General features: G+C 38.8%; 1 protein-coding gene across 1 annotated transcript in view; it reads right to left on the bottom strand.

The window, feature by feature from the left end:
- Positions 1–192: 192 nt before the first annotated feature.
- The window catches only part of Atp6v0d2 (ATPase H+ transporting V0 subunit d2), a 48641-nt gene continuing 31975 nt past the window's right edge, over positions 193–16858 (bottom strand). The window contains exons 3-8 of the mRNA XM_020179171.2: positions 13070–13248; positions 11582–11661; positions 10126–10203; positions 3708–3884; positions 2470–2544; positions 193–933 (exon numbers count right to left, since the gene is read on the bottom strand). Coding sequence (XP_020034760.2) covers positions 772–933; positions 2470–2544; positions 3708–3884; positions 10126–10203; positions 11582–11661; positions 13070–13248 — 751 coding nt within the window. The 3' untranslated portion in view covers positions 193–771. The remainder of the gene's footprint in view (positions 934–2469; positions 2545–3707; positions 3885–10125; positions 10204–11581; positions 11662–13069; positions 13249–16858) is intronic.

Raw genomic sequence — 16858 nt, 5'->3', positions numbered from 1 at the left:
AAAACCCATAGCCCCTATATAAACCAAAAACAATTAATTCAGAATGAGAAACAAATTTTGGCCTCATTGTTTTCCATGTTTCTATATTTCTGACTTTTTAACATCATATGATAAAATATTTTCAAAAGTCCGTGTTATCCATTGTAAACCATTTCCCTGACCATGATGGGTAAAGTATGAAGAAACCACAAGAAAGAGAGATATATATTTTATTCAAAGAAAGTTGCAGGAAACTAATTTATTAACAAATTTAATACTACTCACATCTAGGGAATTGTGTAGCTTTCTCAAACCTAAGATCAAAATGTCTTAGAAAAAAAATTGTGATCCATGTTGGTTACACCCAGCTGTGGAGTTTTGTGGATGTGGGGAAGGAAAAGACCACTAAGAAGGAAAGCAGGATGCTCAGTATTTGGGCATGTGGAGGAGCATGGAAAAGCAAAAATGAAGCATTTTTACTGGGTCTAATTTTAACATGACCATATGACAATAGAAAAGTACCATAGGGTTCATTAGAATTAATGTGCCCTTAAGGCCCAGTGAAGAATGAGACATACAGAAAATTTAAAGCTGCTGAAAAAAAAAAGAGAAATGCTTAGCTTCAGGTATTGATTTCTGGGTCTCCAGTGAATCTACATGAAGTGCAGCGTGTGGGGGGGGGCGGCGGGTATTTTTGTATAACCTAGGTAGTATAACACAATTCCCTTTATTTTCTTCTATAGCTTCCTTTTAATGCTTGTGGTTTTCTGCATGTGAGACCTCTTTGCTGGCTTATAAAATTGGAATGTAACTGTTGATTTTAGTTCGATGTCTCTGTGAAATGCATTCCGCTATCCACACAACATTTCTCATTTCTTGTTCCTTCAGCTTTACATACGCATAAAACACTCCATAGTGGAACTGCCTGTTAAATGCCAGCACATTCATTTGTACCTGAGGAAGGAAAAAAATAGCATGAACCATCAATCTATTTCAAACTTACTATACTTACGAAAATGATATTAAGCAACAGATGGCCCTATGCTTGTAGGGTGCTTATTTGTATTTAAATGGACAATGTCCAATTGGACCAAAAAGAAGGAAACAGAGGCGACTCAGCAAGTTCTAAAACAAAGGGGTCACTTTGACAGATGCAGAGAGCAGTGGTTTCAAAGATAAGGTTATAGACCCAGAAGACAAGTTTCAAATCTTAGCAGTCTTGCTGGCACAAAGGTTTCTAGGTATATGTGGAGTGTGTGTAGTAGTATTTATCTCATTGTTAGTTAGTGGACTTGCCTCATTTAGGTAAAGTATTTCTTCTTGGCTACAGCTTTTCAAATTTTGAAAAGATATTCAGGCTGTCTAAGTCCCCTCCAGGGCAATGATATTAGCTCTTTTAGGATGCTCTGTGCAACCTTCCATTCTGTTGAACTGTTTTATTCTGCAAAAGCTAAGTGAGCAAAAGAAAAATTTCAAAATAAATATTTTTAAACTGGAATAAAGTCAGAAATAGAACAACTCCCTCATTCTTTTCCATTTCAACATTTAGGATGGAAAAAAGCAGAAGATGCACTGAGTCCCTCACGCAGCTCTGAAAACCTCAAGCAAGGCAGTCAGGAGGGGGAGACTACCTCTGTTCTCCGGAAGGGACACTCATTCTTTTTGCCAAGTGAAGCTTCCAGAACAGCCTCCTTTGCAGCCATGGTGCAGCAACATGGTTATTTTTAAAGATTCCCAATAAATTGGGTAATTTGCCTTGTTTTTATTTCTTTTTATAATAAACACTAGAGAGCGGTTGGAAAATGTCTGAAGTCTAGGTACAAGAAGGTTCTCAAAGTGCTCTCTGGAACCAGCTCAACCTTAAACTTTGAGTCTTTATTAGTTTCAATCAGATCGGGATGGATGGTCAATGGTTTTAGAGAAATGGATACACTAGAAAAATTCTGTAGATTTTGGGAAACTTACGCAGTAAGGGGTGAATAAATCTTTCTTTAAAACAATACAGTAGCTATACATAGTGACTAAACATGGATTATGCAGGCTTCTGCCTTTTGTAGGGAAAGAGAATAGTCTAGGCTATCTGGATGGACTGACAAATGAATAATTCCTGAGTAGGAATAATTGTGCCCATGTATGATAACCATGGATAAATCCTTCTTGCAGGAGAGATGGATTAGACCAAAGTACAACAAACAGTGAAGATGGTAATATTTGAGGGGGAGAGTGTCCTAGCTTTGCTTCTCTAGTGAACTAATTGTGGAAAAGCTATATTCCTTCTAGAGCTTCACTGTGTGCACAGGACAATTCCAGGTGAAGCTATCATTTGTGAGCCACAGGGCCCTGGTGCTCCGAGGAAGTTATTAATATACTATTGATTGACAAGCAGTCAATTGGCCTGATCAACTGTAAGAAGAAAACCCAAAGAGAATACTTAAAATCCACAATAAGAGAAAAGTATATAAACTAGCACTATTTTTGCATATAACATACCTCATGCTCATAAAACACATCTTCCAATGTCTTTCCCCCACTGCCACCTACAGCCTCAAACAAAGGTTTGTATACCTTAAAAACAAAGACAAGAGATTCATTTTTACAGAAATTTTCATTTCTTATAAATGTATATGAATATATTTTCTTAGCAATTTAGAAATTGTGCACTTAGTTTTAAAAAATCTATACCAGAAGACCTGAATTTTCTTTTGGTGGAGGGGGCTTCCTGACAAAATACTAAAAAACTTCAAATACCAAGAGTGTGAAGGAAATTCTAATCTATTGGCTTATTCAGGGCTACAAGGCAAGAGGCAAAAGCTATTCTATTCTCAAAATACTCTGTCAGAGCAAATTTTTACCCTCAAGTTCGCTGGGCTCAATGAATGCTTGTATTTGATCAGTATGTGTTCACAGGTTCTTTGAGATGACAACTGACAAAATTCACATGGAATTTCAAGTGTGGAAGGGATGCAAATGGGGGGGAGCCCAAAATTTGATATTATGTTGAAGAGTCTTGTGCAATCATAGGTGATTTGTTACAAAGGGTTATGCATATTTTGCTGACTTTTATCTTTTTCTGGAGGGCCATAGAAATCCACAGAAGAAGAGACAAATGTCATTTTAGTACTGGAAAAGCAACCTGGCAGGTACGCACTTAACTATCCACAATCCCTAAGTCAGAGAGAGTAGAATCTGGAGGACGCTTGGAACCTCCAGCTGAGAAGCTGCAGGCTGTCTTGGGGCAGTTGGCTGCTGGAAGAGGGGAAGGACATAACAGCTCAGCAAAGGGAGTAGAAAAAAACCCATCCATGTCCCTGGAATGTCCCCAGAGTCCACATAAATATTCTGCCTCAATTCTGTTTCCCCAATGGGTACTTGAAAGCGCACCTAGGTCAGACTATTTTACGTAACTCTGACATGAGCTCACATTTGCAGAACACCACCCCAGTCTTTTGGGGAACCTGCTTTATCAAGCACTTCAAAGAAGTGCTCACATGACCATTCCTTGGAGAGCTAAACAAGTAGTTGCTTGGCAGGAATCTTAAAAAAACTCTAGCTTGGACTGGAAAGTTGAAGTAGTTCTTTGGAAGATAGAATTACAGCAAGAGGCACTGCTTGCTATCTCCAGACATTATAACTTCTTAGGATGACAAGTATAAATTTGATATGTGAACTTTTAAAGCATGAGTGATCAACTAGCACAAGGAGCCCTGGGGACTTGTGGAATTACGTACACCGTAAAGATCGGCTACTCTCTTCATCTGGTCAAAGTCTTCTGCTTGAGCCAGCAGGTGCAACCCCTCAGGATAGAGCTTGCCGCAGGTGGGGAAGAGGGTCTCCCGGTCTTCTTTGCTCAGCTCAGTGCCAAAGGAGTTGAGGGTGATGATAAAAGCACGTCTGTCGGCCTCAAACTGAATTTGCACAACATAAAATCAGTGAAATTGAATAACCTGCTAAATGTCATAAACAGCACCCTAAGTAGACAAATTCATTTATTTTTTTAATAAAAAATTGTATTTACTTGGAATTATTCAGAAGGTTAACAAAACAATTGTTTTGCAACTTTTTTTTGCAATTACAGAGTGATACTTAACAGAATAATCACTTTGTATAAGCTGCATCAAAGACAACCGAAGATGAAAAGCTACCATCTCCATATATAAGTAATTTGTGCTGTGCTCCAACAAGAACCTGCTTTAAGTTTCCATGCCAATTTGCAGCCTCCATCCTGTACCAGGCAAGGTTAGTGGCTACTGAAAATACTACCAGGACAGGGCTACCTAAAGACACACTTGGTTATATAGTTAACAACTAACAACAACAACAAAAAAGACAATGTACAGTTTAAAAACAAATCTTACACAGCCTTAGACAAATTCATTTCTGAAGTGATTTGCTTTCTTTTTTCAACCTATACCTGCTTATAATGCAGACATGGGTTATTAATATTCCCTTAGTTTCTTCTTGGAATGGAGAAACTTTGCCAGAGGAAGATCACACAGAGCAGTGATAGCCTATGACTCTTGAAACCCCACCAAGATTTATATACCAGGCACCCTGCAAGGAGTCACCCCTATGTGTCTGTCACGTAGGTTACCAGAGTCACAAATGTCTCTTCCATAAAAATGAGAGTACTATCTACTATAGACCAGTCAGGGATAGAGTAAGATCATGTAAGTGGAAGTCCCTACACTTTTTTGTGTTTGGACAAAAAAAAGGTCCATGTCAAGCATGTTAATATCCCTTTCTAATCCTGATATCAGTGTTGGAATTATTATCATTATTAATATTTGTAGTGTTCAAGATCAACCCAGGGCCTCATTCATGTTAGACAAGCACTCTACAATGGTGCTACATCCCAGTCCATAATTTTTTATAGTAAATTTTATGCTACCTACCATTTGTTTGTATTTTCACAGATTTGGTTTTCTTTTTTGATGTTCTAGGCTAGATATAAAAAACAAATCTAACTGTGTAGCTAAGAATTATATGGCTTGGGATGAGTTATTTTTCTCTCAGGACCCCTGTGTGCTCATTGTAAGGTGATGGGGTTGACCACATGCTCGTCAAGGAAGCTCAACGTGTACCCATGAGTTGTGCTTCCTGTGCTGAACACTGGGCACCTGAACTCATACCACCTCGAGCCTCTGATTTCCTCTAATCACTCAGTCTTTCTTGATGTTTCTTTTCTATTTCTTTGCTCTCCATGTTTCTACTCTCTTGATTCTCCTCCCCACTTTGACCATTGTGTCTCAGTCAGATGCCACTTCAGGGTCACTGCCTCTGCTTACCCTGGGTGTTTGCTGTGGTGCCTCTGGGCTCAGAAACTGTAGGTCCTCAAAGTGACCTGTATTTATCCCATTGTTTAGAAATCTGTGACTGTATTTTCACACTCACTATAACTCCTAGTGAACATGTCTCTCTTGTAGATTTTTGAATAGTTAGTCCCTGTCACACAGGAATATCTTAATTGTTTACTGAATCTAACAGAACAGTCTATGGTTTCACTACTTTTGAAATTCTCCATAAAATTGTTACTCAAAGTCATGCCTTAGTAGTTTTGACATCCCAAGGAAGCTTATGAGAAATGCAGAGTCTCTTGCTGCAGTTCAAGCCTGAAAAACTAAAATCTGCATTTTACAAGATTCCAAGGTTATTTGCATGTGCACAAAAACTAAAAAGGATTGCTCTACACTATCCTTCATTACTTTTGACAATTAGCCAATAACAAAACTGGCTTGCAACAGATTTTACTGGAACCCTTTTGTTAGAACAGGTGTTTCCTATCAGAAGGAGAGTGAGCGTCCCCTCTGATGCCTTTGATTGCTCTCACGGAAATTATGGGTGGGCCAAAAGCAGGGAGTGGCCTTATTTGGAAGCAAAGGCAGCTGCCTCTGGCTACCAGTCCTGTCAGTAATTTTAGACCTTTTCAGAATAAGAGAACAAATGCAAGAAAGGGATTTCATGGCAAAAAGAAATCTTAAAATAAAAATTAGGACAGAAGGAGCAACAATAGAGGTAATTATCCCAGATGTTCTTTTATGTGCCTTCTAGTTCTAAGATCTCAGGATTTTATGGAGAGAAACAGGGAAGGGCAGGCAGCACTGCAGCCATGCAAGACAGCAGAAGGTCATGCTGCAGGAGCGATCTGCATGAGAAGAACATAACTCAAATACTGGGGAAGCAACTGAAGAAGTGGATGGACAGGTAGCTGGGGAGAGAACACGAGGGCTTCATGTGCCATGTCAAGAAGAGTGGACTTTGACTGATATGATAGGTTATCTGAATACTTGCATACTGCCTGACTCCTTGAATTTGAACTTTGTCCTTCTACCTACAGTGCATGTGTTCCATTCCCTGGCTCTGCATGCTGAAATCTGGACCTGCATTGGAGAGTCCCATGAAAAGCCATTGTTTTCATAATAAGGCCTTCTGTTCTTCCCTAATTGGGTGTGATTTCCTTTGAACTCTTATTACACTTTAGCTGCCTTTACATTATAACTATGTGCACAGCTACCTTACTGTTTTCATCAGGACGTTTTGTATATGAGTGTGTGTAACCTCGTAGAGAAAACAGCTATAATTTTAGAATTGTAAAAAACAAGCCTGATCTTTGATCATCCCTAAGCAGAATCTGACACAGCAGCTGATTATAGGAGACTAAATAATGTGGTATTAGTTTGATTTAGCTCTTGTTTTCTTTGTGTGGTATGAGGTATATTGGATGTCCCATATCTTTCTCTTACTCCTCCCTAGGAATATTCATTCATTTCTAAGCCATAATATTTTGTCATTATTGTATTATAAGAGAAAACAATAATGTTGACTTATTCAAAGTCATTAGAAGTTGCACTTCATAGAGTTGGACTGATCAGGTCAAACATTCATGCCTGTTCCTTGGAGGAAGAAGGGTACACCTGGTGGAGGGCAATGACAGAGGTGTTGGTGGCACTGGAAGAGTGAGGTGACTGCAATCAAGTCCAGTCTTATTGTCATGTGCAGTGTCCCATTAGCCATGCACAGTAAATGGGAGAGCAGGAATAAAGGGCAAATAGTATGCTGCAATGCATTTGCCTTGAACGTGAGCCAGTTTCTTTTTTTGAATACAAAAATTATAATCTTGTAATCAGGGCAAATTTTCACATTCTTTCTGCAGTGCTGGGAATCAAACCCAGGGCCTTGTGCATGCTAGGCAAGCACTCTAACACTGAGCTACATCACCAGCCTTTTAGTGCTCTCTTTTATCATGTTAACTCTTTTGAAGACTCCTGTCAAATGAGATTAAATGAGTTTGTACATGGAACTTTATAAATTGTAAATGCTCATAGCTGCACATAAAAAGGAAGATAATTACATGATCTAAAATACACGTGTAAAACTGACAGATCTCCTGATCATATTAATAGAAAAATTGTAATTGCATGCTATATGTAGTTAATATTTCTATATGAGTGTATTAAGGTGGTTGAATGGACTTTATTTTTCATGCTCTTTGAAAACAATCTAATCTAATCATGAGGGCAGGAAAGGAAAAATGAGATCACTGCATATGGAGCAGTTCGATCACATTCTTCCCCTGACAAGCACTTTTCTAATGCTATACTGGCTTTTTTTTTTTTTACACTATTTAGGATTACAAAGACATAATTCTGTCCTATTTCTGATTTTTATAGGCCATACAATAGGATCTTGCTTATGAATGACCACCTACTTTTATACAAAAGAACTGTGAATGGGAAATTGAATGCAGAGGTAATATGGCACAGTGGATAAGCACATAAGAACGGGAGCCAGGCTGCCTGCGTTCAAACCCTGATTCTACCACTTGGTAATGTTCTAGCCTCTTGTGTCTTAGTTGCTCCTTCTGAAAAATAGATAGTAAAGCACCTACCTTGTTGAGCAGTTTTGAAGTTCAAGTAAATTCATGCGTATAAAGCACTCAGAATGTTATCTTAGCATACGGCTAATGTTAGCTATTTTTTGTTTGGTTTTTATGCTGCTAGGGAGTGAATCCAGGGGCTCACACATGCTAGGCAAGTGCTCTACCTCTGAGCTATATCCCTAGCCCAATGTTAGCTACTAATAGTGCCGTTATATACCCTCTGTAAGGTTATGAGTTCCTTTTTTTTGGTATTGCAGCGGTTTGAACTCAGGGTCTTACGCTTGCTAAGCAGGCCCTCCACTACTTGAGCCACTCCACCAGCCCTTTTTTTGTGCTGAGTATTTTTGAGATAGGGTCTCTTGAACTACTTGCCAGGGTTGGCTTTGAACCATGATCCTTCTGTTCTCTGCCCTCTGAGTAGCTAGGATTGTAGGCCACCAGTGTCTGGCAGGTTATGAGTTTTAATAAAACTTCTATTTCAGATATTTCTAGGTATTAAATACATAAACTATTTCTAAACCACAGGATTATGCTATAGAGAAGCTTCAGTTTTGAACTACAGAGAATGTGGCTTTTTCAGTGTGGCTAGTCATTGCATTTATGAAAAGAATGGAACAAATTTACAGGGTCACTAGGTTACTTATGTTATGTTACCAACCTAACATTCTGGCTTTGAGTATGCCATGAAGAGAAACACTACTTACTTCTTCAGTGCTAGCTTTCCATGTGATATAGATAAGGACAAAAATATTTTTAGTTATCCAATGATAAGACTTTTACTTCAAGGACTGCTTTATTTTAAGAATTTCATCAGGGGATAACAAAGTAACTTTAACTGTAAAATGTGAATGATTAAATGTTTTGAGAACTAATTTTATCATAGGCAGTTGCAGAACACTGGGCTAAAACATATACAAATGACATTAATAGATGTTTCTTGTTTGCTCATTTGTTTTGCCTAAAGGACACTGCTTATGAGATTTTGCTTGAAATAAGGTCTTTGAGCTATCAGAATATCTGCCCACCAGTAAAGTCACTGTAACAGATTATCTGGTGATTAAAAACATTCCTTAGGTAAAATTTAGGTTCAGAGGGCAAAACAAGAGCTTAGAAAAGCTGCAAAGTGTTATTTCTTTATTTTTCAAGTGGATCAGGAAACCAGGGAGAAATGTGTGTGAAACTCTCAATGCAAACTTTGCCCGTAATGTCCACAGACCCTCCTGACTTCCACCCAACCTCCCATGCATTTGCATGGTCAACTTTCTGGCAAGAGGACTCCAAGCATGGATGGAACCTGTGGTAACAAAGGGAATTCAAAGGAGCCTTGCATTGCCATAGAGCAGGCATTGATGGTGGCATCTGATATAAAATTAAATGAGTTTGCCCACTGTGCATCACCTCACTGAAGTCTTCGGAAGGTGAAACACTGGAGGACTGCCTGGGGCAGCCTTTATTTTAGGATTTGTATAAGGGATGATATTGCTGTGACTGGGACTACCATGGACTGTGGTCCCGAAATATCCCCTCTTTGAGTAAATTTGAGTGATTATATAAGATTACCTATTGTCCATATTACACAAAATTAATGATAATCTCTCTTCCACATACTCCACCAAAATGAATCATGACCAAACTGTTGTCAGCAATTTTCCTTTGCTCTTTGGCAGTCCTGGGATTTAACTCAAGGCCTCAGGCTTGCTAGGCAAGCACTTTACCACTCGAGCCTCACTCCCAATCTTTTTCTTTTTCTGTTTTGCTTTTAGTTTGTTTTTCAGATAGGGTCTTCTGCTTTTGTGTGAGCTGGCCTTGTACTATAATCCTCCTACCTCCATCTCCCAAGTACCTATGGTTAAACAAATGCACCACCATACCGAGCTTTGTTTCTAAGATGGTTCTCTCTAACGTTATTTTACCTTGGCTGCCCTTGAACCTTGGTCCTTCTATTTCTGCTTCCTGAGTAGCTGAGATTACAGGTATGAGTCACCATGCCCAACCCTTGTCAGCATTTTTCTTTTTTTGTTTTTGCATTGCTATGGATTGAATCCAGTGCCTTGCCTGTTAGGCAATTGGTATATCACTGAGATACATGTCTAGCCCCCAAGAAAATACTACTTTTAATTGAAGATGTTGATTGATCCATACAATAATTTGTACTGCTTATTTAATTTCTAGATAACTTTTAAGATAAAGAAATATAAGCAGGGTCAAAACAAAGAAACATATGTAAGCACATTTATTTGGCATAGAAAAATCCAAGAACTCTGTCTTACCTCAAGAATGGGACACATAATATCTGCTGTGACATCACCATGATTCTTGCAGAATTTATAGAATGCCTCCAGGTAAGACTTAAAAGGAGAAATATCATAAAACAATAAAATGAATAGTTTTCCTTTTGGAAATTTCTAGATCATCTTTTCATGGTTTATTAAATGCTTTAATGGAAATTGAATTCTTTCCTCATAGGAGATATTTTATGATAAATTTCGTAGAAACTCTCATGTTGTAGCATGTTGCATAGACTTAAAAAAGAACCAAATTGCACTTATCATAATTTACAATTACTTAACAAGCATTTTTTTTTCTGGTAAGGTTTTTGGATTAGTTTGTATGGTTAATTCTGGCTATTGTAACAAAAGTACCAAACTCTTTTTTGAGCTCAGCAAGTGATTTTCATGGCCCTGACATTTAATCTCTTAGAAACATATGTTGGATGGTTCCAAGTGTGGGATATATTGGAAAGGCAAGTCTGGGCTGTAGGGTAGACAGCCTGTGTTTGAATCCTAACTCCACTTCTTACTAGCTAACAGGCTTCTGTCAAGAAAACCTTACTTCTATGTGCCCCAGTTTAGTGTCTGAGGAGTAGGCATAGCAAATATCTCACAGGTTTGCTGCTATATTAGGTGAATTAAAGCCTATAAATGGCTTAGAACAGTGCTTTCTTCTGTTAGTTATAACTGCCTCCTCAAAGCTCATATGTTTCTTTATAAAAAGAAAAATTTCAGGTAATACAGTGCTTTTTAATAACAGAGATGTCTCTTTATGAAAAAGAAATTTCCTATAATTAAAAAGACTAGGTGTTTAACTATAACATGCTACTTAAATGGCATGACAGTATGTATTCATTTACTCTGTGAGGGTAACCAAAGATGCGATATTGTATGAGTGAAAATTAGCAGATTTTGCTCAGCTTATAACACCAGCACTACTCTACTGGTGGCAGCACAGTCTAGATAGTCAGATTATGCATAGTGTACATAACATCCACCGTTTAGTCATTCTGGTATGCTGCACACTCTAGTTTAAAACTCATGAGCAGGTTAACTGTAAGATTCAAAGATTCTATAATAGAGATGCACACTGTGTAATGGAAGATTTACTGTATATGCTGCTTCCCTTAAATGGATTGATATGGTTTGCCTCACTCAGTTATCTGTCTACCTACTACCATCCAATCAATACCTTTTATGTTCTGGGCATCATATAAAGATAGGAATACAAAAGAACAGGCCATGCTATTTCTTCTCCAAAATCCTTCTGGTTGGGGGAAACTGACATGCATAAACATAACTAGAAGATGGGCCAAAACAATAAAAAATTATTCCAAATCTCTATAGCTTCATATTTGCAGAAGTTGGCTAATAGGAAAAGTAGCTTTATTAACATAGAGCACTAGTTATGACAGATCATGTAATCAAGAAAAGTAATATTTGGGAAAGCCATTACCTTGTAGAGTTTATTGCGCAGTAATTCAATATTCAGTTCATCAAGAGTATTTTCAGACATACAGTCTTGAAAGAATGGAGCTGAAAGCAAAAGTTATCACACAAAATACATGATATGAATCAAAAGCAAGACTATACACTGTTTCCTGGACCCACCACCCTTTGTTCACTGTTAATGAGAACACTGTGGAGTTGCAACCCCCAGTTTCAGCAAGACTAATGGCAGCCAAGGCTTTATTTATGAAGCCTTTCCTGTGTGAGAGCCCTAAAAACTGAATGCACTTTAGCTTATTTAATCTTCACAGTGCCTTGGAAATATTCACTTTTTGGAATCTCTCCCTCACACTCTTAGTTATCTAACAGTAATATTAACAATCTGCAACATAACTTGCACCAAGCACGAAGTTGTACTAAAATTATGTTTTATTTTATTTTCAAAACTCTGTCATAGTAAGATATGATTATTTCTGAAATGAGGAAATGGAGGTGAACAGAATTGCCTCAAGTCATCTTGTTGGGACTAAGAAGAGCCTGGATTTATGTTCATGGCTGTCTGATTTCAGACTCACACTCTTTCCACCCGGCTATGCTGCCTGGCTGAAATTTGTGATGCTTAAAGGTGACACAAACATTTGTTTTTGCTTTTTTTTCAAATTTCTATTTTAAATGCAACTATTTTGGTTAGAGGTAGGCTCAGTGGTAGAGCATATTCTTAACATGCAAAAGGCCGCAGATTTAGTCTCCAGCCACCCCCGCCCCCAATTAAGATAAAGGCAAACTATTTTGACAGACTATCAATAGTGAATTGCTGCTCCAGACGTTGCAACAATACAAGATAAATAATGCTTATAAAGTTATCCACTTAGCATTTTGAATAATACAAGTGTCAGTGCTAAGTAATAATTAAATTAACATTCATTTCATTGCTTCAGATCACTCGACAGATACTCCTTTTAGAAAATCTTTTAGAAAAATGACATTTCTAAATTTCCTAAAACAAGATGCTTTTTAAGTGTGACTTTATTTAGACAGAAGTTTAAAATGAAAGGAGGAACTAATCACATAAAACTCAGCTTCTAGGTTAATATTTTAAAAATCACAATGCCTATCATTGATTTGCTACTGTCTGGTAGAAAGTTCAAGGGTTTGGAGGTTAGGAGATGTGCCTGAGCAACTTCTCTGCTATAAATGGTTCTTACCTATCCTGAGCAGGTGGCCTTATTTGTCTTGATCTGACAAATGAAGGGGCAAGAGGAGATGATTCTTTTTTGGTGGGACTGGGGTTTGAACTCAGTGCCCTGTATTTGATAAGCAGGTGGTCTACTGCTTGAGCCATACCTATAAGGTTAGGTGATTCTTGAATGTCCCTTCTGCAGCTATGAGTCTTTATAGCATGCAACTGCATTCTTAGAAAAAACTATGCACTGAAGGTACATTTGTGATGACCGTGATGACATACACAGGCTGTTATTTACTTGTATATTCATACCTAATGGTGTTTCAACCAGCACGGCGTTAAAGAGATCTGAAGTGGTCTCTGCAATGTTGACAGCTTCCATTTCTGTGAAACGGCCCAGTGGGTGACACTTAGACAGAACTTCTTTCACTGATTTTTTTTGCAACGCACCATTCATGAGTAGAATCACATTGTCTATCATGTAACTGCATCTGGTTCAGAAGAAGATGCAGTCATCAGGAAAGCAATAGCATGAGGGTAAGGAGCATCCCACAAGCACAAAACAAAGTTCAGGCACACACTCTTTCATTAAAAAATACAACTTTCTTTTTTATTTTAAACTCTGAAGTTTAGGAGATATGTGTGGGGAAAAATATCCCAGAAGATGCCATAGTTTGAAAAGCCACATTCAACTAACTACAGCAAAATAGAACCTTGGCTGATGGGTAATGCCAAAGATGGCCCTTATACAGTGATTATCCCATGTGATGGGTGGGGTGAGGGGAAAATTGTTTTGCTTATCGGAAAGGACTGTGGTTTTGAAAAGTTGAGCAATACAAACTAGAGCATCTCACTCTATTTTAAAAAGTTGTTTGAATCTGCAAAGAAACCTATGATCTGGGGATTCTAAATTTATGCTAAAATATTCTGTATTCTTTTCCTCCTTTAGACCAGATTTGCCAGCATAAGCTAGAAAATTCACTAGCATAAGCTAGAAAATCCTCATATCCCCAAGAGTTCATAAGTTCATACTTTATGTGGTTTCTTTACTAAATATAAGCTCTGTCCAGGATACTCCGGATATGTGTGCCTGTTTACTCACATTTTCAGCACTTAGAATATTCCAGGATGTGAGGTGGAGAGAAGTAAAGGAGACTCAGTCCTGTCCTTCACAAGAAAATATAGTTAAAAAGAAGAACTGGATGGTTGACTGCTGGTGGCCCATGCCTGTAATCCTAACTATGCAAGAGACAAAGATCAGGAGGATCAAAGTTCGAGGCCAGTGGCTGGGAAATAGTTTGAGAGACCCTATCTTGAAAATACTCAACATAAAAAAAGCCCTAACCCAGTCCAGGAATCAGACTTCAACCTGAAACCCCGAGTAAAAAGTAGGAGGGCCTGAGAAAGAGGGGGAAAGAGTGTTTCAAGGCAGAAGTAAGAAGTGCATTTGAATAGACCTTGAGCTGATGGCACAAGAATGTTCAGGATTTCTATTGTCTGGGCCCAGCACTGGAACAAGGTGGAGCTGCCCATACTGGGTCCTAAAAACCAGATAAGGAACTTGGATGTTAAGGGCAATGGGAGACACCGAATGCCTTTAACCTGAAGGGAACACTAGCTGGGTGTGCCAGCACACTTCTGTGATCCCAGCACCCATGAGTTGGAAGCAGGAGGACTGTGACTTTGAAGCCAGCCTGGGCTGCATAGTGATACTCTATCTCAAAAAAGCCAACTCTCCCCCTCCAAAAAAAAAACCGTAAAAGGAGTAGTAACTTTATAGTCTATGCATTAAGTACTAAGGAGACACTAATAGAGGAAGGTGCTTTATGAAAGCTGGTAAAAACACTGTACAATAAGTACTATTATTATTTCCATTTTACAGATGAGAAACCCACGGCCCAGAGAGACATAAATGTAGTCCAGGATAACACTCACAATTAACAAACAGGACAGCTGAGAATCAATCTTAGGCAGTCTGCTTCTGGGACCGTAAACTTAACCCTTAGATCATATTGCTTTTAGTCATCAAGGATGGCTTCATGGGTTTCTAAGTTTAATGGTTAGGTTTGGGCTATTGATTGAGATGAGAGTATTAAGGGAAGGGAGGGGAGGTTGCAGTGGGCAGATGAATTTAAGGTGCTCAGGAGATAGCAAAGAGGCCAAGTGCTAAGAGGTCTTAGATGTCTGTGTCCTGAAGTCACCTGCAGACAAGAGGCTGCTGAGAGGGTCAGGAAGGGTGTGTGTACCTGCCCCTACCTTCCCTTCCTCCAGTGTTCTCATCTAAATCAATAGCCCACAAACCTAACCATTAAGCTTAGTAACCTACTTTGATGGAAGCCAAAGTCTTGAGAATAATTATGTTCACATCTTAGAGGGCATATAAAATATTTTTTCCTAATCCCTGGGAATCCCAATATTTAAGGGCTTTAAAGGAAACTGACAGGAACGACCATATAGAAGAAGGAGAACCAAATGGAGCGAATTCTAAAAAAGTTTTAGGAAGAAGTGGTAGAGTGTCAAAGGCGACAGGTACATCAAGGTAGACACCGAAATAGACATTCTCAGGGTATAGCAACTAAGAGGTTATCTGAGAATACAGAGGAACATTTTCTGTGGGGTGTGTTTGTGGGAGAGAGAAGGGAAAGGAAGGCAGAAGCCTGACCACGGTGTGTTTAAGTGAATGAGAAGTGAGGAGATCAAGGATAGAGAGTTCATACTCCAAGTTGACCTTAAAGTAGGAAATAGCTCTGTGGAAACACAAGGGCCAAGGGAACTTTGGTTTTGATTAAGGTGGTAGCTAAGTGGAGAAGTGTAAGTAGGAGGGGAACGAGGCAGTGAGAAGGTGAAGTTGCAGACTGGAAGAGGGAAGGGACAGTCCATTGATGAACTGAGGTCCCGAGATTTAACAGAGGTGGGAGGTTGAACCACAACCACAAGGTAGACTTGAAAAATGACACTTTACACCAGAATTAAATTAACCTGGACACTTAGAAGCACTGTCGCTGGAGCCCAGCTGCGTGGGTTACAGACTTCCTAAGCAAGAATTCATTTCTGGGTGGAAAAGCAAGTCTGCTTCACTGTGGAACGTCTGCAGCTTACCCAAATGAAAATTCTAGCTAAAGAAGTTCTTGAAACAGGCAATTATCCCTTTATAAAAAGCACATGACTAGAAAGTTTCTCCACCTCCAAACAGCAGTGCCAAATTTAGACACTATGGAATTTTAGAATCCTTTTTATCTCTTGAAAATTATATTAACATGGAAGTGCTTATTTAACTGTCCCTTTATGACTCAAAAGCCATTACCTGAGAGGGGAATTACCAGCACTTAATAATCCTTAGCAGGCTGTAGACATTTAATTGTTCCCCACAGCACCTCTGTAATGTAAAAGCATATGAGATGCTAACATTTCCAATTTGCAGAAGACTGGAAGACCAACACTGACAGGCAACCAATGTCAATGCGTGAGGCTTTCTCCCACGTCTAACATAAACTTATGACTACACAGTGTGTGAATAGTGTGTTCCCTGGATATGCTTATTTTTGTTATTATTTTACTAATGGAGAGGTGATGCCCTATATTGCAAAGAACAAGAGTTGTGTAGATTGGATTCTGTTTTATTTCAACTTACTCTTTGAGTGGACTTGTTTCTAAAAATGGGATGATAACACCAGTTCTCACAGTGTTGTTCAGGAAATGAGTGAGAACCCAAGGCTTGATTTGTGCTGGGGGACGGAGGTATCTCTTTCTTAATCTGTCCCTTATCTCCCACTCTCAAACGCACCAGGAACATGATTATCATCAGTTGTTGGGATAGGGAGACAGTGTCTCCAGAAGACAGTCCACTTTCTCCAGCTGTAATCTTTATAGACCTCCCTCCAGGGCCATGCATACAGTGGAGAGGAATGAAATAATTGCTGGTGTTGCCCAACTAATGTCTGATCTTCAACACATGTGATTAGACACTTAGTTAAAAGCCCCATCTTTTAGATATTGTGTAAGTAGCCACAGAGCCAGGATCAGTGCCTATTCAGTCAGGTTAATTTTTTTTTTTTTCTAACTCATGGCCTACACAAGCATCTTTATTTTTAGCTCTTTCTA

The sequence above is a fragment of the Castor canadensis genome, chromosome 3 (genome assembly GCF_047511655.1).
Source record: "Castor canadensis chromosome 3, mCasCan1.hap1v2, whole genome shotgun sequence".
In the NCBI taxonomy this organism is placed as follows: domain Eukaryota; kingdom Metazoa; phylum Chordata; class Mammalia; order Rodentia; family Castoridae; genus Castor; species Castor canadensis.
The sequence above is the reverse complement of the archived record's forward strand: the minus strand, read 5'-3'. Positions and strand labels throughout refer to the sequence as shown.